This window comes from Chanos chanos, chromosome 10, assembly GCF_902362185.1.
Source record: "Chanos chanos chromosome 10, fChaCha1.1, whole genome shotgun sequence".
Classification (NCBI taxonomy): Eukaryota; Metazoa; Chordata; class Actinopteri; order Gonorynchiformes; family Chanidae; genus Chanos; species Chanos chanos.
In genome coordinates, this window is record NC_044504.1 from 21,487,029 (window position 1) to 21,512,145 (window position 25,117).

Sequence of the window (25,117 nt, forward strand, 5' to 3'; positions counted from 1 at the left end):
ATACTAAATTTGGTGATGAACGAAAGAGCGTCGTAAACTAAAACTAAGACACATAATGAACATATATAATTACAACTCTGATCATTTTATATTACATCAGTTTGATTCTATCCAAACAAAAATAAATATAACTTTGTCTTGAGAAGAATATTATCTACAGATTTTTGGAAATAACAATTACAGAAACACAAGACAAACGAACAATCATAAACAAAAGTTTATCAAGGCATGCCCACTGAGTAGTGCTGGTCAGAAATTCATACATTTGTGGACCTATCAGAGGTAATGATCTGGACAAAAGTAAATGTTCTATGCCAATGAAAAGCAACCAAAGAGTGAATGACATCGCATAGCAGCACAGACTGGCACTTAAGCCGTGTGTTCCAATCATTATTATTGTATTTTTGTATACACTGCTGGCAGATTTCAGGTTTGGGTGTAAGTCTGCAGGGTGTCATGAAAAATCTGAATCAATCAGACAGTTTTAAAAGATATCACAGGTCACAAGTTCTGTGATGTATTACTTTACCCCAAAGTGTATTGTCAGCAGACGTTTCAGTAAAGTTAGCTTAGAGGATATTCCATGGCATAGTTCAAGAAAATTAAGGTATCAAAATACAAAATAAGTCAAATTGTGGGGTGGGTTTTTTTGGTGTAAGTGGTCTATCACTTGCCTCTTGTAGTGAAATCAAGCACTGAATCAAAAACAAATCAAGTGTGACTTGTTTCTCTGACTGAGCCTCTGATGTACCTTCACTTACAATACAGGAATACCATTTGATATCATGCAAATCCATGCAAATGTTTTGCATTTGCTGTTCTTGAGAATTGGCTGATAAATCCTCCAACTGCTGGTGTGGTGCACTGCCCTGCCCAAATTATAAACAAAGTGTGCTGCATTTTGACGGTTCAAGCCCCATCCTGTTTAATAACATAACTATTAATTTGTGAAAGACAGAAAAATAGGGCAAAAACACAAACTAAAGTCATCAATTAACATGTTGAAAAATGTTAGTGGTAGAGAAGTAAAACAATCTGATTTTCTTGTGGATTTTTGCTATGCTCTTGGCTTCACTTCTGAGAACATTCTTTGTATTTTTGTGTTGTTTTTTAATTACTGTTAATTAATGACAATTGAAAGGTATGTAAAACAACAAAAAATGAATTTAACATAAGTCTTTTGAGGGAATTTCTGTATGTTTAGGATCACTGGTAATGTCGAAAAAAAACATTTGGACCACTTAGAGGGGAAAAAGTGCTTTTGTGTTTAAGTACAGAGAAACCAGATTGAAAAGATTGTGTGATTTGTACTAGTGGCGGAACATGGTGGCATTGTATAGCACCTCAGTGGTGAGTCTGGGATGTCACTCTTTTTGCAATTTGTCTTCTGGAAGCTTTTGATGAACACAAAGTTTAGTATAGTTTGCAGGTTTTTATTAAGGCATGTGAGGTGTGTTTAAGCATCAAACACACACTCACACTGACATTTGTTTAATAGTCACTTTATGTGAGTGTGTTTGCGTGTCTATGTATGTGTGTCTTCATGAAGAGCTGAGCTTAAGCAGCGGCTGCAGTCATCGCGGTGTAGAATGGCTGCAAGGATTCCCACTGTTTTCTCAGGTCCACTGAATCACTTAAGAAGCAGAGATCTGTTAATAGGTGAGAATGAGTCAAAGAGGCTGTAATGAGCCTGAAAGGCTGTAAAGCAATAATGAGGCTGTAGAAGACTGATCCCATGTTGTATGCTTGTATGAATGGATGGATGATGACTTTGTGCAACGTATATTCTTATTATCTATCTGCAAGCTTCCCCTCTGATGAAATTTTCTTTCCTTTCAGGGGGGTGCCTGACAGTTGTGACTTGCTCCTCTTGGGAGTGGAGTCCTGGGCTTTTGGTTTGGATGGGTAGCTCTGAGGAGGATAGGGCGTGCGAGGTTGTCTCTGCGTATCATTGGCTGAGGGCTGACTACGGACACGTTGAGGGGAGGGGCTATCTGTGCGGGAGGTGGAGTAACTGCGAGGAGAGGTGCTTAAGCTGCGGGGAGTGGGGGAAGCGGGAGATCGAACAATCCCCTGCAGGTCTGTCCGACCACTGGAGACCAGACTAGAACCTGTGGAGAGAGGGCGGGGCTTCAAAGGGCGGGGTTGAGATCTGAGTTGTGGATAGAGAGAGGCACTCACACTCTGAGACTTGTGTAGCCTGGATCATAGAAAAAACAGAGGAAATAAAGTGTAAATGCATAGTAAACAATTACAGGTTACAGCTAAAAGCTATGTTTCAAAGAGACCCTACTTTCCTAAAACTCTAAAATCTATGTGAAGCTTACGTAGAGCATGTATAGTAAAAACTAATTTATGTGAAATTTGCTGTGTCATGCAACAATAGAGTAGAAGTTGTCATAACATCCATTACACTTGAGAGTAATTTGATTTCCCTTTGCCAGTTAGTGACACTAGACAGAAATATTAAAATATTATTGCTGATTAACAATATTCAGTAGCAGTTTGGAGTAACAGACATTTAACTAGTGAGAAAACAGCTCAGAGTAAAATTAACACTGTTCTCCAGTTATGACTGACGTCCAAGTGTGCCGGGCTCATGGGAGTATCACTGCAGAAAGAAATATTTGAGCTATATTGGACAGAAGCCTGAGTAACGATTTACAGACCTGCTATAGCAGATGAAGTCATACCTGCCTGGTGGTAGGATAATAAACTGGATAAGGATGCCTGAATAATAGAAAAAAGAAAAAGACCCCATAAAAACCCTCTTTAACCCACCTGTGATAAGTGGAAGGAATGGGCTTCTGAGTTCGGGGAAGTAGCACTGTTCCTGATTGGGCTGTAGGTTTCTTGACGGGTGTGACTGGCCGTGGGATTCTGCTCTTGCCCCGTCCTTCAGCTTCCCTATCCCTCCTCCTTTCTTTGGTGGATTCATCTGATTGGTGAGTGTCATCTTCAGAAGCAGTAGTGGAGAAGGTGGGAGAAGGGGAGGAAGTGGATTGTTGGCGAATTGGGCAAGTCTGTTTCCGCTCCAGAACAAGACGAGCCAGGTGAGGGCGTCGGCCAAGGCGACCACGTTGTGTCTGCTCTCGCCGAGTTGGAGATGATCGATCAGATCCAGTTTCCTCTTCAGATGCCAACACAGGAATACGACTTCTTCGAGGTGGACACGGTCGATCTGTGGATCCAGGCTCTGCACCTTCCTCCTTTCTGAGCAGAACTACATCCTTCTGTACCTCTGCTTCTATCTTTGTTATAGCAGTCAGAGCAGGGCACACATTCTCCTGATCTGGCTCCATACCTCGGGCCTCTGAATCGACCATGGACCTGGTCTCCACAGACACAGCAACATCAGATGGCTCAGCTTGGACAGCAGATTCACGCTGTTTCCCCTTCCTGGAAGATTCTCTCTGTCTCTCTTTCTCTCTATCCTCACTCTCTTTCTCTTTTTCTACATACTCCTCATCTTCTTGTTCTACCTCCTCTTCCTTAGCTTGAACCTTTCCTTCACTCCCGCTGTCTTTTTCACTCTCTGAATGGACTACCTTGATGTCTTCCTCTCTCTCATTCTCATCCTCACTCTTTCTCTCTTTCTCATCATCCTCCTCACTCTTCTTCTCCTCTTCTCTCTCCAGGATTACCTCTTCACTGCTGCTTTCTCTTTCTTTGCTCTCAATCTCTGCCTTTTCTTCTTCCATTTTCATTTTCTCATTCTCTTTTTCCTTGTCCTCCTCACCCCCTTCCTCTTCCCGTCTCTTTAATTCCTCTCTCTCAGCCAGTGGTTCCTCCTCCAAACCAGGGAGCTGAAGTCTGGTTGTCATGACATTAAGGTGTGTTGTCTCAGCAATGTGGATGAAGGTTCGCTCCACCTTGGTGAAGGGGGGTGATGATGTGCCACCACTAGTGGTTGTCATTACAACAATGGGCCGAGGTTCTGACCTGATGACAGAGGAGAGGGTACCTGGCTCAGATTCATCTGGTGCTGGTCGCTCTCCCTGGGGAGTGAGCGCAGCAAGTGTGCCCTGGCCATCACCAGGGGATCCCAGACCATTTCCAGGGGAAACAGCCCCATTGCCAGCGGAGACAAGCACCAGGGTGCGTGAGCCCTCCTCTTGATCGGGCTCACGTTGTGGAGGAGGCGCAAGGAGAGTGGATGCAGCTCCCTCTGGGCTTCCCTCACTACTGCGAGGGCTTCCCTCACTGCCAGATCCTCCTGAACTGCCATGCACCTCCTGGGAAAGGTCAAAGGTCAACACTCCTGACTGGAAGTCAACACGCTTCACCCTGTGTTGAGGGGAAGGGGTCATAACCTTCACATCTGGTGTCTGTTTACAAAAAAACACAAACAGAAACAACAATGTTTTAATTATTATGTAAATCTGTAACAGTGGTCCAGGAAAGACCAAAACAGGAAATGGGTGACCTAGGGAAATAGAGTGAAGAATGCTGTTTTTTTGTTTGTTTGCTCGTTTTTTAAGAACACTTGACTTTCACATATGGGCTGTTCACATACACTGTTAAATCAAATGGCGCTAAAAATGCCACTATTTTTATCAGCTTTATATAGAAAGACGGAAACCCTTCAACATACTTCTTCTTCAGATCATTTAATCATGTTTTGGTTTGTTTACAAGCTTTTAAAGATTGTCTTGAATAAATAACATACATGGTTTAGAAAAGGCACAAAAGTCCATTTTAATATGCAACATTTGATTTCCTCTTGCTCTTTTCATAATGATTTAGCCCGCTAGTGATTTCAAGTGTAGCTTTGAAGACAGTGCTTAGCCTACGGTATGTACAGCATTGAAGCAGATCTACTGAAAAACAGCATGCTGATAAAGCAGGGACTTGTTAGTCCAGCAGCAAGTCCAATTACAGGCCTGAAGACTGCTTTTTTTCTTTCCTTTGCTTTTTTTTAAACAGCTCAGTACACATGCTTCTTACATATTACAAGTTTACAATGCAATCTTATTGCAATACAAAAAAAAAAAACAAAACACTCTGAAGTCCTCATACAGTTCTTCCTCAATCTGGCAGACACACCCATGTTCACAGACGTAATAAAGGAGATTGGAAATGTTTCAACCATAATCAGAGCTATGGTCATATTTACATTGTTTTAATGACAATGTTTTATTGACATCATTTTAATGTCCACTGGAATACTGGTGGTTTTAAGATGAACTCTAAGTCTGATCATCTGTGAGAGTAATGCACTGTTTACTGCTAAAACATATACAATTCTTGGAATAGGAGATATGTAGGTGTGATACTTGAGGGTGTAATTGTAGAAACTTAGTCATGATTTCTGAATGGAAAAAAAAAACCTGTAGGAAACCATTGGATGTTTGATTCAGTGGCCATTGCTATTTTGGGAGAGTCAAAAAATATGAAAGGATTTCTTTTTCTTTTTTTTTTTTTTTTACTTTGGTGGATCTGATCTTTAATTCCAGTGTTTCATGGAGAGGGTCTAGTGTTAATGGATATGAGTTCAAAGTATATTTGTTCTGCGTCTTGAATTTCAGTTAGTTTAACTGTAAAGACAAAAGTGGATAAAAAGGAGTGGGAGAGGATATTTCATGAAGTAGGATCACCCAAGTACCTGCATAACTACAAATACGCTCTGAGAAAAGTCGTGATTGCCCAATGGCAGCCCTCCTGTCCTGCTTTTCAACTAGACAATCCTCACTTTTGACAGCTAGTTTCAGTACAGTTATTCAGCACACTGGGAAATCTTGCTTTCAGGTGTGCATCACACAGGGAGGGTCTTTTACAATGGGGAAAAAAACACACTATTTGATCAACCTGGTACAATCTTTAACATTATGACTGTCAGCTCCCTCTGTGAATTGCTCACCTTGACAATTATTTACAAGGTTAAAGAGGCTGAAATAGATTTGGTAAACTGTAACTGAGAAAACCGGTACTGAGAAACTGTCCAATGTGTGACATAATTTCTAACCTACAAATATGAGTGGAGGTCACATTTTACTTTTATTCTTCAGCAAAAAAGAAAGAAATAGAAAAGAAAACTGGGACAATGGCAGTTATCTATATGCACACAGCCATTATCCAAAGGATTCTCTGAATATCCATAATTCAATAACATTACTTTGCTACTGGGTCCACAATAAGCAAAAAAGTAACGCATGTACATTAATGGAAATACTCAGGAGAATTTTTCTTTCTTATGTTCAAATGTGATCACATTTCAAAAGCAATGCTTGCATGTGTTAATGCCTATTGGACCTTGTGTCAAGCAGAACAATAATTGAAAATTAAAGCCCTACATGTAAACCATATTTTCCCAAAGTAAAATGGGGACATTTAGGAGATGAAGAAAAAGCTAATAAAATTAGTCACTCAAAACAATTTACAAACCCAAGACATACCATGTACCATGTGACATGTGGAAAGGATGAGCATATATGCTTTGTATTAAACAGATACTGACATTCTGTAAAGTACACCAACAGACTAAGGATGTTTATGTGTCATTTACAGTACTTGCTCAAAACAGCAATCAGCTCAACAAGCTAGAGTCTGTCTATAAGGAAGACAAGAGTACAGTTGTCCATCAGCCCTGTTCTAATGATAGTGCATATGACTCATAGTTTGGATCACAAACAGAAAAATAAAGAGTGTGCATGGTATTTGCATTTGTGATCGATCATGTAAACAGCAGTGTCAGTGTTAACTGCATTTGCTAACACCCGAAGCAGCGTGTTAAGATTGTTTGTGGGCTAACTGCAACATACTTTGAGTACAGTGAGTCAAGACTGAAATTCATAGTTACACAAACTGTAATATTTTTCTGGGCATGTGAACAAATCCATTGTCTTATTGTCAATGCTGATGGTGATTGTTCAGATCCTATGTTTGCGAACACACCCCAAACCCATCCAAAAATGAAATAATTTGGTGTTTGTTATCATCATTTTCAGAGTTTGTTGCAACTAGCCCTTCAAGTCAGGCAATGAATGGTGAGCAAGAGACTTACTGAGCGAACAATTTCCACAAGCGTTAACACAGATGTGACATACGGCACTGAGTGATAGCATTCGTACAGTGTATGCAATAAAAGCGATGGTTCAATAACATGTTTTCATTTTACATTCTACATCTTCCATATCATACTCATCTGGTTGTATAAGAGGCTTTCCACAATATAGTGTTTGGAGACAGAGAATGGCAATTAATGAATGTAACTGAAATAGTCTATGGAATGCACTCTCTCTCATTCTTGAAGTGGTATTATTGATTTTTTTTTTTTTTAAGATTTAAGAAAATCCACACCTCATCTTTCTCTTACACAACACTGCTCTTTTGACATTCCACCTAAGTATAAAGTATAAACGACCCAACCCCCTTATATTCTTTTTATACAAATGCTGGGAGGACAGGATCAGATGCTTGGTGCCTGGCAACAGGAATATCCCACTACTACCACCAATATATATTAAATGTGGGGCACAAAACATGTCTTAATTCAATCCAGCATTCTTCATGGTGAAAAGAAACAGAAAAATCAAGCTACAGGATCAAAGTCCAAGTGGCTTGAGAATGGCTTAACACTTTATAGAGTTGTTCTCTCACACTCTTCACCACTAAAGTATAATGCTACCAAGAGAATTACTAACATTTATAGATAAATTAAGAGTTGATTACACAACCATAAGCACTGTTACCCACCATATTACAATTTCATACATTTAGTAGGAGCAATGGGACTGTGCAAGCATAAAAACAGGTGAAAGTTCCACATCACTCCCTGCTCCTACAGAAAGTCTTTGGTGAAGGTTGTAAATATTCAAATAAGTGACAATGATGGTTTATGAGTCACTACTTCTCATTTTCACTGATGAAAACTTAAAATATGGCTTAAAAAATGTAGCATATTGAAGATAAAACATGACTATGATAAACTATGGACCACTTAACATAGTCCTACACTAGTCAACAGCACCTAGACGTATATAATCAAATAACCAACAAGTCTCATACAGCAGGTCTTACACAGCAAAGAGGCAGATAGGTCATCTTACCGGCTCAAAACTACTGCATGAAAGTCTATTGCCCTTTGGTACAGTGTTATGTACCAAACATGTGAATAGCTATGGTAATATGTTAAATCTTTTTTATCTTGTGACACGTTGGGTAGCAGCATGAAACTCAACATGTAAGGACTCAAAAGGCAGGATGAGGCAGACATGATGTGAGACATAATCATGACAGAATCATCTGTTCAAGACTCTGATTTATGAAGCCCTCCTACACCACACCACACTCAAGCCCACAGTAACGGACACCCCCAAAAGTAGGACAGCTTTTAAAACACAAGTAAACTAAAATGCACACAAATGAACTGGAAAAGTGAAAAGAAGTACAAGATAAATAGCTAAATAAAGTTTGTTGAGGTAAACTTCATTCAAAATTTTGAATTGTTGAAAATTTGTAAGTTTTTGGGTTATCAGTATACATTATACAGTATGCAGAGAGGTTTTATAACCAATGATAGTTTTCCACCATACCTCTGACTGTTATGGTAATCATTTATTTATAGCCAATACATTTCCTGGTTGGATCTGATGATTTTATAATTGGATTAACAATAAAAAAAAATATATGGTCCGTACATACACAGCTCCATAGAAATGAGAATTACAGCCAATCAGCATGATTTTCATTCATAACAATTACACTGACCAAAGGTAATACAATCAAGTTGAGGAGACAATTACAGCTCTACTCAGTTATTTGTAATCATAAGGAAACTATTCCACAGGAAATGCCCAGAGAAGAGTTGCTACCTTAATCACAGTTAGCCTAATACCTGTGATCAGTATTTGTAACTAATCAAATACTGGTGCCTTCTGTTTTAATCCTAACCTGGAATCGAATTAACTGATAACCATGAAGTTCCTGTCACACAGATGAAGCAACACAGGATTTCATTTCATATACTCCACTGTTTAATTAACTGAGGTTTGGCGTGCTTCTCTAAAGTGAATGAATGCAGGCTATTTATCTCGGCATGTGTGCAACTTTTTTTATACAGTCTGTCTCTCCTCCACCAAGATGTGTGTTTCTGCTAAAAAATAAAACGAAAAAACCATGTAAAATAAAAAATGTCTTTTTAAAGTAATCCCCATGACAAACATAGCTAAGTGACTCATTTACTTGTGGGCAGAGTTGCACCATTTTCAATGACGCTGACAACCTGTAATGCCCCCTAGAAAAAGTTCAATCACATCTAAACAAGAGCCTCTCACTTTGCCTTACTTTAAACAGGAAAAAAGGGCTCTTTTTGAAATGCGACAATGTTGAAATTCAAAGCACTGAAACCAGCAGTGACGCGTATTCTTACACAAAAACAAAAACATCTCTTCTCTGAAGGTAAATGTTTCACTTTTTTAAACAAATCCTTGCTGCCCAAACTGAACAAGGTCTAAGAAATGACAAAAATAATAACATGAAATGTCTTCACATCTCCAGTAAATTTGTTGTCCTGTCTGAGGGTGGATGGTGTGTCACACAGCATGATGGGTGGTATTGCCTGCCATGTTTGTTATTGCTGAATGACTAGTCCAACAAATGCTGGCTACTTCATCTATTCCAACTCTGTCATACTAGCTTAAAGGACTCATCTGTTCTCTGTTGCAGAATCTCCTATGCCTGGACAGCTCGGAGAGGCAATTTACAGGGGGCTCAGAGGGAGGGTCGTATTGATGTGCAAACCCCTACCCCGCTAGAACTGCTTTGCTGGCATTCGTTGTCCTTCCAACGTCCTCTCACGCCACACATCACAACCCACACACACACACGCAGGCTCATGCACAGGACTATGGATAATGCACACACTATCTTGTCTCTTTCATCATCTACACCCCCCCCCCCCCCATTCCTCTCCCTCCACTTCATGAATATGAAATGGATTGAATTTCAAAGACTAAGTGCATAGAACTGCAGCTGAAATCAACTTCAGAAAGACTATAACAGAACAACACAGGTAAGAGCAGCATGGGATAAAAACATCCATGGTATTGCACAGCGATTCTTTGCTCAACACTCTGGCTGATTTGGTTATTTCTGACCTTGCTTGGCACTCACAGTAGACTATAAAATTCATAAATTCACATACCCACATATACTACACACACACACACACACACACACACACACACACACACACACACACACGCACGCGCACAATTATAGTGATGAGAAAATGTATCTGTCATGAGTCTGCCAAATTATTCCTCCAGCCTCTAAACACTACTGAGCAGGTGCAGTACATAAGACAAAAATCCTCAAATTACTTCCATTTTAAGGGTTAAAAAGACAATATTGTCTCTATGCATTAAAAAAGTACAAGTGTACAGTGTCTCTGTGAGTTTGTCCATTTTGGGATATGATATTCTCTCTCTCTCTCTTTCTCTCTCTCTCTCTCTCTCTCTCTCTGCAGCCATTTCACATGCTTGGCCTTGGGTGTCGAGTGAAAGGCATCCTTAAGCCTTCGTTCAGCTAGACAGCATCAGATTTCTTGAGTCAGACACACACACGTACACGCACTCACACAGACCAAACCCAGTTTATTGCACAAGCTGGAGAAATTGTTCCTGTTTTTCCCTTTATTGATCCATTCAGACCATCTCTTAGTAGAACATGTTGTGTGTTTCCCTGTTCTTTAAAGCAGGAGTGTTAGTAAGCGTGTTTATGTGTGCATGTGTGAGTATGAGTGCGTGTGCTGGGATCACGTCTTGTTCATAAATTTGGCCAGCATTTGCTGAATGCTGGGACGGAGGTGAATGCTGAGGACGGAGTGTCGTGCTCGTGGGTTGCCTGGCAACAAGGGCATGTGTCTGCGGGCGTGGCGGTGGGCGGGGCTGCTCTCGGCCGAGCGGCTGCGCTGAATGGCCGCCCCCCCCAGCGCGGGGTCGTGGGGGAAGGGTTCCGAATCCAGGTTGGAGGAAGAGAACACATACGACGCCAATCTTCTCAAATGGGCGGGCCTCGGGAAAGAATGTTGTGGGTGTGGCCTGTCCTCCTCCAACTGAAAGAGACCAATAAGAAGTGGAGGAAAAAAATGGATCAGGCTAGGGAAGAACTACTGCGCGAACTAAAGTGTTCGTGTGTGCACGGATGTGTGTGCTTGTTAAAGATCACACTATACATTCACACACACCTTAAAGACAGGAGATGGTGATTTTTTTCTTTCTTCAAACCTACATCTAACATTACTCAGAACTTCTGCTTGTTATTAGCCAGAAAGATTGCACTGATCTGCGCATGAACGCTGTTATATGGAGAGAGAGGAGAGTTTAAAACTCTATTTGTGGGAGGTAGCTAGGCTGGAGGAACTTAGTATTGTAGATATATGCATGTGAGCTATGTCTCGATGTTAGATATTCCAGTCAGACGAGGGCATGGACTGTGATTGGGTGTAAATAGTGAAATAGCACACTTATCCTTCACATATGGACTCTGATCCAATCTCTTACGTACACACAAACACACACACAAACACATGTGTGCGCACACACACATACACACACACACATACACAGAAGAAACATGCTGAGCTGTTTATAAATTTATACATAATGAAGCTTTTACAAAAGACTGCACTGACAAAATATCCCCCACCACCCTTAGAAACCTCATTAGCTATCTTACTCCCTAATCCTCAACCAAACACACATATGAACAGTACAGACATCACAGGTTTACAAAGAAGCACTAAACGTCCTCTCAAATACCTAAACATAGCAACCTGGGGCATAATCAACAACATGAAACAACAAAAAATAGTGCTATGTTTGCTCATTTATCATGCTGAGAGATTCTAGACTGTGGTCAGCTCTTCTATTTAGATTATTTATCCATATTTCATTTAGATATTTTGCGTAAGTCTTCTACAATGTCAAGGTTTTGACACCAAACCAAAATGATTATTCATCTCATTCATCATTTCTTTTTGCTAAGGAATAAAATTAACAACAGAACTTGTGAAAACAATATATACACACACACACACACACGTTGAAATATGCACAAATGATCTCTATCTCTTCATGATCTCTTCAGTTTTACAAATTACTATTTGAGCAGAGTATAACATTTTTTTTTCTTTTTCCAAAAGTACTACAGCAATTCATAACACAACACCAAACATGCTGAAAGAAATGGTGCCTTATCCAAAACAGCAATATTGCCGTGATCATATATCCATTAACCGCACACACACACGCACACATGCGCATAGAGGACATAACCTAGTAATAATCTCAAACTGCTGCAATCACAGGCAAAAAGCTGAATCTATGTTGAGGAGAGAACACAGATGTCAGCCAGGACCGCAAACTGAGGAGGAAACAAATCTGGACCCATGTTGACCTTTTCAAAGATTTTCTCTGAAAAGCTTTTAAGGACAGAGACAGAGGGAAATCAAATGAACCAAGATTAAATGATGGGATAAAAGAAATGATGAAACTCCCTTTTAAATAGTTACGGAAAAAGAAAGACTGCTGTTCTATTAATCAGTAAAGCAGCAGTGACATCAATTAAAAAGAGAGATGAATGAGCCTTATTAAATGATGAAAATAACAAATTGAACATGATATCATGTTTAATGAAACATCACAAGCAGAATGTTAAGATATTCACTCAAAATCTGTTTGCTCACTAAGTTAGGAAGAAGAAAAGAAAAAGTGAATGAACAACCAAATGAATGAACCAACCAGCACACGTAGTCACACAGCCTGAGATATGCACCATTTCTCTGTATGCATGCACACACCCACACATACACACACGGATAAACTCTTACTTGTCTGTGAGGTCCAAAGGGTTCCGACTCTCTCCGTCGTGGGCCACTATGCGGCGCTGAGTGACAGGGTGAGTGGGCAGGGCTTGGACCAGACCCTGCCTCCTCGGTGAGCGGTACCATCCCACGCTGAGCTTTGGGACGGACCACGGCTTCTGCACTTGCCCCACCTCTGCGCCTCCTCTCTTCATGCTCCTCAAGAGGGCGTAATTCCTCTGGCTCCTCATCGGTTGTTCCAGAAGTTGTTGGTTCTGCTCCTGGATGAAAATCCTTCAGTTCCATCTCTTTGTCAATAAGAACCCATTCCCGACTGTCAAAGTCCTCCTCCTCGGCCAACGGAACAGAGCGAATAAAAGCGTTGCTATGCGCTTCTTGGTCGGCATCAGCCGAAGCGTCATGACGACCTCCGTGTCGTTCTACTTGCCCGGCCTCCAAAGAGAGCATCTGGGCGGGTTGAGAGGAATACACCAGTCGTGATGGAGAGCCCAGCATGTCCATTCGTGAGCTAAAATGACAACGATACTATTATTTTGACATGCATTGGCTGACCCAGTGCACAGTGTCACACAAACACAGAGAGAGATTCAGATACAGAAAGTCACACCAAGATAAAAAAAAAAAAGTCAACATGTAAATGAAAATTTGTAGTCACCAACAGAACTGAAAAAAAATTTTTTAAAACCAAATGATTATTCAACAAAAACTTAACAGCAAAATTTTCATAGATTGTAACGCCAAACGGCTGCCTAACGGTTGATATTATTGTCCACGTCATTTTACAATTAGGTCTGGGATCAAACAATAAGCAGTGATTTTCTGCTCCCTGTAATCTGGCATGTGATGCTGAAATTGTGAATTTAATGTTACAGCAAACTAACTAAACTGCACAGTAAGTTTTCAGTATATGAAAGTGCAACGATTTACGAAACAAGTGCAAGTGCACACATACACACACACACTCACCGTTTGTCATAAGCATCTATCCTCCCATCTGCCCCAGACAGGCGGTCAGACTCTGGACTGTTGACCCGCCGGTACCTGAGGGGGTGTTGCTGGGCGCCAGGGGACTCTGGAGCCCCACCCTCCACTGGGGAGACAGGACATGCCCCTCCTGCAGGTTCCTCCTCCTCTGCTGCCACCTGGGTCTGCCAGGGAAAGAAAGACAAAGAGAGAGAGAGAGGTTATAAGGAATACAGGCAAGGATAAAGACAGCTTTTAAATGGAGATGAGGGGGAGGAGCCTTCATAGGTTTCAACAGTTTTTCTTTTGTTTGTTTAAGTAAAAAAGTGCAACTCTTCTTCATTTGGCAATCATGTTGCTTTAAGCTAAAAAAACTGCTAATGTACTACAGGTTTTCATTTGAAAAGCAAAAGAGAATCTACAACTCTGATTCAAACACTCCTCCAACTGTTAACTCGCCTTATTTGTACAAAGTCTTGTGTCCATTTGTTTGAAATGACAAGTCATTTGGATGTGAACTATGATTTAATGAGGTGCACATTGATGCAGGGTATATATGGCAGGCTAATATATTATTTACAGCTTCAACAGGCATACAGTACAGTGTAGGCTATGTATGCAGCTCTGAATGCTTGTTTTATGATTAATGCTTATCGAAAACTTCACCACGTGCACTGGTGTATAGACCTGCGTAAAAATCTACATGGCTTGGTGTTGCAGATGTTAATTTCACCCATATCTGTTTTCATTTGGACCACCCTCAAGTATATTTAAGTGAAAGGACAGTGGGCAATGCAAAAAGGTACTGTAATTTTGAATGGCTGTCCATCAGGGACCTGTGGTGGAGTGGACTGAGGACAGACAGGGTTTGCAGGTGATGAGGTGGAAAAGTCATTAGAAGGCTTTAAAAAATCTGGACCTTGCTGATGCTGATCCTGAGTTTGTTACGGTTGAAATCAGTTTCGTCCCACGCCTCCCCTTCGGCCGGGGGTGGGGCAGTTTCCACGGGCCTGATGGGAGATGGCGCGGGCGGGGCATTCTCCTGGTCACTGAGATGCTCGTCCTGTAAAACGTCATCCGTGTTCTCCCGTGGTAACTCACCGGGAACTGGAGTCACGTTTACAACCCTGAGAAAACAGTAAGAACCCAACACTTGCAAAAACATGCAAAACAAAACTTCAGAAACATTTCAATAAACTGTTAAGTCAAATTAAAAGAGTCACACTAAAATTGTTAGTCAAACAAGACAAGCCAGAGGGATTTAAAGTTATAAATACCTGACACTTCATCTTCTACAAGCATTATTTAGCATTCATTTTTCATTTTTATTCATAAAGATTCCATAAACCATAAACAATTGTGGGCAACTGGAAATGAATATAATCTAATTTTTGTCTAATCTAATCTAATTTTGAAGCTTTGCAAGATTATGAATTTGTTTGAGGAAACTGTAGTTGATTTGAACAATCTTGCTTTAATAACACAAGAATACATGTTTTCACATTCTCTCAAACAGCACTTCAAAGAGCAACTTAAAGCAATCAGCAGGTGATGTAGAGGGAACCGACATCAGTCAATATCTAGACTTCAAAGACCCTCCTCCTGTTTACAGTTACATTTAAACGATGTCTCTCTTTCGGACACTTTCAGCCCTAAGAGAAAAAAAAATCTTGTAAAATTGAGACTTTCAGCAAGAAAATGTATGATCTTGACAAACGATGATGCAACGACATAACACTATGAATACAAATTATACTTTATGTTTTTCTTTGGCTGGCATCCCAGACATTCTGTAATATTTTCAAATGTCAAAAACATCCCTGAAGGAGGCATGTAAGAAGAAAAAAAAACCCTGCCCCACGGAGTGAAATATGTTATCCATCATAATATAATACTAAAATGTATGCCATAGGACAGGTAGACAGAGGGTAGAAAAAATATGAACAGGCTGACATTGAATGATCTTTCCAAAAGCTATGTCTTGTCTATTCCCCCGTTAATGAAAAGCTCGGATCCACTCCAGAATGCAATGCTTTTAACTGAATGACTGCTGTATGCCAACATCTGCTTTTTGCCAACAGGAAAGCTTGGGAGCACTCAACCACGTGACCAATATACTGCTGTACTACACAATAAATTATATGTCTTGTGTATGTGTGTGTTTATGTGTGCGTGTGTATTTGTGTGTAGCTGATCGGATACTCACTGAATGAAACTGGTCAAACTATCGCTGGATGTTTTATGAGTGACAGGTCATACATCATGATGTGAGTGAGTGTGTGTGAGTGTGTTTCTTACCCCACCATGGCTGCAGTTTGCCGTGTGTTTTGTTGTGGTGGTGTAGCTGTGCTGGCTGAGAGCATGGTGTCAGTTCCTGTTCGCTCCCAATCAAACGGCTCATTCTCTGTGATCACTCTTTCCTTCATACTGTTGTCAAACACAGACATCAGCAACTACAGAGAGAGAGAGAGAGAGAGAGAGAGAGAGAGAATGATTGTTTGTAGTATTAATGTAAGATATTATGATGATAAATGTTTGTGTTTAAGAATTAAAAGCATCTCAGGAAAGAGACACCAAGGAGTCTGCATTACTGAGTGAATATAAGTGAGAGAGAGAAAATCAGAGAGAGTAACAAAGCAAAAGACTGTTTAGACTTTCTGAGCTGTGCATGGCTGATAATCACACAGAATACTGTTTCAATAATTACCACATGGGTAAAGAGAGCCAACTGACTGCACATGCCAGTTTTAACGGCGTACCTGGTAGTCCGGTTTGGTAAAGTAGTCTAAACTCAGCACGTGCTCCAGAAAAATGTAGAACTCTGAGGGCATGTGTTTGAGCAGCATCTTGTGCTCGTACCGCTCCTTAATCTGACCAACCTGCTCCTGTTTGTGGAACAAGATTAACAAATTCAGATTAATGCTCAGATTAAGTTTATTCATAATGAATTGCTTTTGAAAAATCAGACCCTGGGAGTCAAAAGAGCCGCTGCTGTAGCGTGTTTAGAGAGCGATGATTAAGGTACAAAGGCAATGTCATTTAAATAATACGAATAAGCAGAGCATGTTTGATGCCACATTGGTTTCATTACACAGGAGAGTGGAGAGAATGAATTACACACTGTAACATGTGAAGACTTTATAGACGTCGCTGAGGTGCTGTCTCTAACCTTGTCTTTGATCTTTCTCCACGGTAACTGTCCGACTGTGAATTCCACAAGCATATAAAACAGCGACCACAAGTCATCGTGACGACCCATCTCCTGTTGAGGAGGAGGAAAGTGTGCTGATCCACATCTCATCTTTCAAACAATTTAATAAAAGGGTACAATGCCGATTTTCATCTGTGTTAAGAGAAGGAGAGAATGTGGAGTTTTGGAAACAATGAAAAACAAGCTCATACTCACTTTGTTTTTGTGTGCGTTGATGGAAGCATAGCGAACTGTTCCTCGAAACCCTGCAACTGTCCTTGGCTAAAAATAGAAATTTTTATTATTTATATCCAAATTTAAATGAAAATGAATATGAATTTAAGGTAAGACTAAAATATTCTCTGACATTCAAATCAATTAACTGCCACTTTTTTTAGTAAAAGAAACAGAAACATGTAGGAAAAAGAAGAGAAGAAGAGAACAGATGACAAGATGTTTAAAAGTTTGACTCAGGGCCGGTTGAACAAGGGTTAGGGAGAGGGTTAAAAGCTCGAACTTTGAGTTGTTTGTAGAGGTGTGTTTAGAGAAGCAGTGCCAAAGAAAAATCTCAGCTCAGGTCAGTCTTTTACTCAGGAACAGAGTTAGGGTGTCAACGTTAGTTTAGAACAAAAAAAAAAGCAAACAAATAACAAACAGGAGAAAAGGGAGTGCACTAAGGACATTCAAGAAGAGAGAACAGGTGTAAAGTTTAGGGTGTCTTAGAAGAGGGAGTATATAGGTAAGAAACAAAAAACAGGGTGTCTGAGTTAGGGTACAGGCAGTAGGGGATAGCCCTCAGGGCACTTTGAAACATATTTTGGATATATGCTCTGGGGGATTAAAGACATGTAGAACAGGGCTTAGGGACATCATGTGAGGCCAAGGCCTAGAGAACAGAAATCAGAAATCAGTCCAAAGGGTACTCATTAGAGGAGACAGGAGGATTTGTGTTAAGTAATGAGAATAGAGAGAGGAGGACAGTTGACTGAATGAGGGGTGAGCTGAAGGGGGACTGGACATAAGTTTTCAGGTGTGTGTGGACAGGCAAATGGGCTATCAGCCTTGTTTGAAAGAGGAGAAAGGTGGCTAAGTAAGGGCACTCACAATGCAGCTGTTGCTATGGTAATGGAAATAAGCACCTTACGGGAGGAAAGCATGCGTTTCCAACATAAAGACCAAAAGGAACTGCAAAACATAATAAAACATTTCAAAATATAACACACCAAAAACATAAAACATACACAAATAAAACTGAAAAAACATAGCAAATTTAAATGATAAATACAATGAATGACAAAGATCTACACAGGGAAAAAAGCAGATTTTCATAAAATGGCAAAATATAGCAATGTGAAATAGAGAAAAATATAAAACTGTAGGTAGACAAAATTGAAAACAACAGTATTACAAGTAGTAATACTTGTAAAGCAAAGCAAAGTAAAGCAAAAGAAAATGAATGAGATATATTAAGTATTAATATAAATACTACAACAAATGAATGAGGACATCATTTACAATTACCACACAACAGTGGACACTGAAAATACCTCATCACTTCATTTTTTGACTATTACTAACCTCAATCTCACTGAAATTGAACTGATTTAAAAGGAGGTGTGAACATTCATGCAATTATTAGGGTAGAATATCACAGTTATAATATTCCATTCATTATGAATTCAAAGCTGATAGATCTTCATTAGAATGACAATCACAACTATGCAACACTTCCAAAACTCATTTTGCATAACCTACAGTGTCTATGGATTTATTATGCTGCTTAATATTGAGTGACTATGATATATATCTAACATGACTTGTGTGCGTGTGTGTGTGTGCGTCTGTGTGTGTGTGTGGGAGGGACAGAGAAGGAGAGATCATGGTTTAGATTTATTAACGATGGCAATAACCGGAGTGACTCAGCAATAACGTCATTATTACACATCCCCTGTGTGCTACTTTAGCTACTTTATCACACACACACACATAGACACACACACACTCACACTCACACATAAAACTAAAGATAAAACCAAATTAAGGCCCTTCTGATTCGTCCTTCCTTTAAGGGGTCTATTTGAGTCATTCTCAGCCTGGTGGATGAATCTGAGCTTGGCTGGGTTAAGGTGGCATAAAAGTCCAGATTGTGGGCAAGTACTCACCGGTCGCACTTCTCCATTAGTGGTAGTGTACTGCCGTGCCAAACCAAAATCCAACATGTAACACTTCCTGTAGGTGGTGGGCAGGCGACCCATGGCAAAGTTAGACTAAGGAGAGGAAACACAGACATCACATTACATTTACACTTACATTACATTTATTTAGCTGACACTTTTATCCAAAGTGATCTACAAGTGGGGAAACAATTCAAGCTCCAATATAGTGAGAGAACTATGAGTAAGCGCGAAGTACTACATCTGTTTAAAAGTGCAAGCAATGAGTGTGAGTTTTCTTTCAAGACAGAGGTAGGACAGTAGGTAGAGAAGAAGGCAGGAGAGTAGGTATAGAGAGAGAGAGAGAGAGAGAGTGTGTGTGTCTATGTATGTATGTGTATGAGTGTGCGTGTGCGTGTGTGTGCGTGTACGTGTGTGTGTACGTGTGCGTGTGTATGAGTGTGTGTGTGTTGCAGACACAGCTAATCATATTGATTGAACAGACAAATGGAGAGCTGATGCCCAGACCAATTGATCTGACTGTGTGTACTTGCTATCAGTTTCACTCTGGAAAGAAGAGAAGAGAGAAGAGAGGGGAGGGGAGGGGAAGAGAAGAGAAGAGAAGAGAAGAGAAGAGAAGAGAAGAGAAGAGAAGAGAAGAGAAGAGAAGAGAAGAGAAGAGAAGAGAGCTGACTTACTGGTTTGATATCTCTGTGGAGGAAGCCTACAGAGTGAATGGCCTCGATAGATTCCAAGATCTGTTTGCCCAACCGTAGAGTGGTACTCATGGTAAATGTCCCCCGAGGCTGGCTACGCCTCAAATCAGCTAAATTCCTACCCTAGAGAGAGAGAGAGAGAGAGAGAGAGAGAGGGAAGACCATGATAAAATATGTATATATATATATATATGTGTGTGAAACATGAAGCTTAAAGCCTTCATTTGGTGCCCTAAAACAAATAAATTGTACTTTCTACAGAATTTGTGTAGAATCCAGTTATTGGCATGTTGGTAAAAGAGCTCCTCTGAACCCTGGCCAGCCAGTGCATTCAAATCAACAGGCCAGATTATGATTATACATGAGTCTGAATCAGGAAAAAAAGTTACAAAGTAGTTAAATGTGAAATCTCTGTTGATTTGTGAAAAAAAGTTGGCTTCACAACAACGTTCATTGACTCCTTTCCCATTTCTACTGTATGTTATTCTTTTCCTATTGCAAATAAGATTTTCTACATTAATATTTTGCAACTGTTATAAACTTAATATACTGTCACCTATCCACACCCATACACACACACACATGCACGCACGCATGCACGTGCACACTCACACACACACTCATACACAATCATACACAGACACACACACAGAAATAGTGCTAACATACCTGAAGTTGCATGACAACATAATTGAACTTCTCATTTCTCCCACAGCCGATGAATTTACAAACATGATTTTTACCTGCATGACACAAAAAACAGAGAGAAAATGATGCCCTCACAGTTACTGGGCTCTGGTGTTTGGTGACATTCCATTATTCATATTTGAATTACATTATTTACTTATTTGCAATTTATTTAAGTGATATTCATGTACACACAGGAATTTATGCAGGCATGTGCGCATGCACCCATATGTGCATACACACACACAGCCTGCAGGACTTAAGGTTTAACAAAAACTGCGTCTAAAGGACACAGAGGAGGTTGGGCATATTCTATTTTGTCCTCTAGGAAGGTTAAATATTCTTTCTCTTCTCTCTCTCTGGCTCCTCTGAGCTCAGGGGACTGCAGCTGGAACAAACTGATCTGACAGGCATGAAAATATGCTGGGACACTCAGTATGCGTATGAGTGTGTGTTTATCATCATTAACACAGTGTCAAAGCAGCAGAAGGCTTCACTCTGAAGGTCTCCTACTGTGTTACTGCATTTGTTTATGTTGACTTATGTGTGTGTGTTTGTGTGTGTGTTTGAATACTAGTAGTCTCTCACTGTGTTTGGGGCCATAGCCTCAATGGCTCATTAGCTAATAAGCAGAACTGGAGAGGTTCTAGAGCATGATTGTGTACAACAGCAAGACACAAACAAACAAACACAAATACGCACATACACACTGGCTGGTTCACTTAATTAACTCAAACACTAAAGCCGTTATCCGAAACATTCCTCTGATCGAATGCTAATCTCTAGTGATACAATACCACAGGCCAGATTATGGGGCAAAATTAAAATACGTTTCAACTCATACAAAACAAGAGGGAGTGCAACTGATTAATCTTCAAAGCACTGCTCCATGTCATGATGTTGGCAATGATTAATTTTCTTTTATAAATTGTGTTCAGCTACTGTATGTAAATAGTCAAAGTTATATTCTCTGAAGCATGTCTCTTTCTCGCTTTCTTTCTGTATCTCTCTCTCACTCTGTCTCGCTCTCTCTGGCTTACCCTGTAGTTTCTTCAGCACTGCTACTTCCATCTTCAGCACTTGTTTGGGTTGCTGTGCTGATTCCACCTTCAGTGCCACATTCTCTCTTGTCAGCATGTCCAATGCCTCATAGATCTCTCCAAAACCACCACCGCCAATCTTCTTCAGCTGAGAGGCACAGAAACACAAACACACACACACACACACACACATACACACACACACACACATACACACACACACACACACACACACACACAAAATCTTCATGTCTTCACCCCTTGCTGACATAAAGGGTGCATATCAGCAATTGCCTCCCTGTAATTAAACTGAATGCACTATTTTTCTAATACTTGTTTCAGTAGGCCAGTATTTACAAATGCTTGGTTGTTTATATTTTGAAATTCTATAAGTATTCAAATGTGTGACTTCCGTGGGTTGACTAAGTAAAAAGTAACTTTTCCTTTGGTTTATATAAGAAACTTCAATTCACAGCAGAGAGTTACAATCACAGCTTTTGCAAACTGTATAAGTGGAAACCTACTGCATTAATGTATGTGCGTGTGCACTAGAGCCCGACCGATAACCCGCCATGCCGATATTATCGGACGATATGAGCTAATTGCAGATGAATCGGTATCAGCGTTTATAACGGCCGATAAATGACAGTTAAAAAAGAGACGGACATTCGTGTCAGCCATTCGTGGTTTTGCTATAGCAATGTGACAGCCGGTTCAGTCAGTCAAACATCAAAATTACATTTATGTTACAGTAGTTGTGTGGTGTTGACTAAGCTGCTGACAAACTTGATTGTAGGTTTATTTCTGAAACAGCGTGGTAGTTCTATTGAGTAAACAAACAACGGTTTTGTCATTTCTCCCTCGTCTCTTCTAAAAATTTTCTCTGGCAACATCCTTTACAGCAGCTTATAACGCTGTCCACTGCTAAATGTGGTTACCGACAAAACAAGCTAATGCCATGTTTATTTGTGGAAGACCGCTAACGTTAATGAGAGATTAAAGTGTAGCGTTTAACTTATTTTGCCTAAATGAAGCATACATATATATGTATATATATATATGGTAAAAAATATATATGTATGTATATATTTATATATGGTAAATATATATGCGACTAGCCTGTCTGTAGTTACAGTTGGTGCATTGGAAATTATATAAATATACAAGTATCTAACATGGCTTGGTAGCAAAGTTATCTAGTTTCTCTTCGCAAATCCTCGATATGACTACAGTTATGTATTATTAGATACATTCACCAGCAGCGTTTACTCTAGCTCACTGTTTCGGTTTCTATCATTATTTATCAAATCTTTAATATATTTTGTTGTACCGTTGTACCTACTTATGACAATAAAACAAGTTTATTTTTAAACTGCATTATGTCATGTTATCTTTGATGAGGACTCTTACATAACTACACATGCAAAATGTTCGGGAAAATCTTTGTTTATGTTATGTGTTTCTGGGGAAAAAAAAAAAAAGAATATCGGCCGATATATCATTATTGGATTTTTAAATCATCAAATATCGAATCGGCATCGGTCTGAAAAATACTATATCAGTCTGGCTCTAGTGTGCACGCACGCACACACGCGCACACACACACACACACATAAAAACACACACATGTACAGAAGCACGTACCACTTTCCACCGTTCTTTAACCACACAGTTTGGAGGCAGGATGTCAACCTGCTCCCCTGCCCCGTTCATATTTTCGTCACCTTGATGACCAGGCCCTCCGCACTGCATTGGCCAGTCAGGACCTCAGCTCCGCCCAGCCATTTACCTACAATACCCAACACATACCATGTTCACCATGCAGCTTACACACTTAAATATGACAGCTACAGCAGCACAGAAAGCGCACACACACACACACACATGCACGCACGCACACACACACACACACACACACACACACACACACACTCTCCCAGAAATGCTCTCTGCTGTACAATCACAAATTCAAATAACCCATTCACAAAAAACAGCTTCTGCCCTTCACAAATAGTCATGGACACACACACACACACACCACACACGCACACATACATTCACACTCAAAAGAGCCACTTATCTACAAGAGAGAGAAAATGACCTGTATAAGATTGCCCAGGGTCTAAGTCTCCAGGGCATTCTTACTCCAACACGTGACAGATGATTCTGCCCTCTGGCACCCACAATAAACCTCTAACGTTTATGTCTTTCAGCACACACAAATGTCTGTGTAATACATCTAAAAGTTTCCATACAGTCCAGTTTTCCTGTTTAAAAAAGATGACAAGTTCATAAACTTCTCAAAACTACACATTAGTATTAGAGGCAAATGAATTGTTGCAGAATAATCATTTAAGTGTGTTGAATAAGAGGTATTTAAGACCTAACACTAGCAGAATTGGGCTCTCGGCTCACATACATAAGTCTGATTGACACATCTTTGACTGGTATGTTTATTTCTCTAACTGTGCTAACAACTTCTCAGTTTATTTACTTCCATGCAGTCTCTCTCTTTCTCTCTCTCTCTTTAGAGATCCACACCACTGCAGCACTGTAGCTAAGCTGTTCAAGGACAAGTTGATCTTTGAGATTTCCCTGGTGGTCCAACGCAGGTCTTGGAGGCCTGGAATGGGTCAGGTTTTTGAAGTAAGCTCTTAGAAATTAAAGCCAGTGAAAACCAGGTGATAGGACCAAGTTTAGTGCTGAGCAGAAATGATATGCAGAGTGTCCACTATGCCGACAAGTGGATTATGCGAAGCCCTGTTACCAAAAACAGGGATTTCACAGAGGGCAAGTGTAAAGGCAAAAGTGAATCTTCTACAAAGATACTGCACTACACAACACAGTGAAAGTTTCCAATATCTGAGAGAGTCCTGGCTGGGGTTAAAGCTTTAGTATTCAATAAATCTCTATACTGTTATCCAAAGGACCTGTTCATGCTCAAGAATTCAAACTTAAAATGGAACGTTTCACCAATTACACCAATATTATTTCAGACTGTTATAATAGTATATCTATTCCACGGTGATATTATTCATATTTAAATGCTTTATTATTGTTATGATTATGATTATTATTATTATGATTATTATTACGATTATTATTACGATTATTAATGTTGTTGTTCTTGTTGTTGTTGTTGTTGAACGATCTACCACAGTATTGTTATTGTATTGGCGTTACACTCAATAGTAATGTCAAGCCCTCCGATTAAAATGAACTCTGTATATTATTATCTGTTACTATCAGTGACTGGATCTTTAGGCTTTTCTTGTCTGTGTTCATGTCTCTTTCATCCTTTTCATTCCATCCCTACATCCACCAGTAACAGAATTCAGTTTTTAATCTCTTCTGATTCATCCCTGTATCCACTGGTAACAGAATTCAGTTTTTAATGTCTTCTGTTTCATCCATATATCCACCGGTATCAGAATTCAGTTTTTAATCTCTTCTGATTCATTCCTTCATGCTCCAACTCATCTGTGACCAACATTTTAATGGCAATCTGTTTCTGTGGAGGAGGAGGATGGAGAAATATGTGG

General features: G+C 40.0%; 1 protein-coding gene across 1 annotated transcript; it reads right to left on the reverse strand.

The window, feature by feature from the left end:
* Window positions 1-1,791: 1,791 nt before the first annotated feature.
* Window positions 1,792-23,327, reverse strand: ttbk1b (tau tubulin kinase 1b). Its single transcript, XM_030787478.1, has 15 exons — window positions 23,220-23,327; window positions 21,576-21,723; window positions 20,518-20,591; window positions 19,831-19,971; window positions 19,142-19,246; window positions 17,196-17,261; window positions 16,959-17,051; window positions 16,549-16,674; window positions 16,088-16,242; window positions 14,709-14,916; window positions 13,793-13,974; window positions 12,833-13,334; window positions 3,440-4,328; window positions 2,757-3,292; window positions 1,792-2,190 (listed from the first exon to the last, which is right to left on the reverse strand). The coding sequence occupies exons 1-15, from the start codon at window positions 23,325-23,327 to the stop codon at window positions 1,792-1,794; spliced, it is 3,732 nt and encodes a 1,243-aa protein (XP_030643338.1).
* Window positions 23,328-25,117: the final 1,790 nt, after the last annotated feature.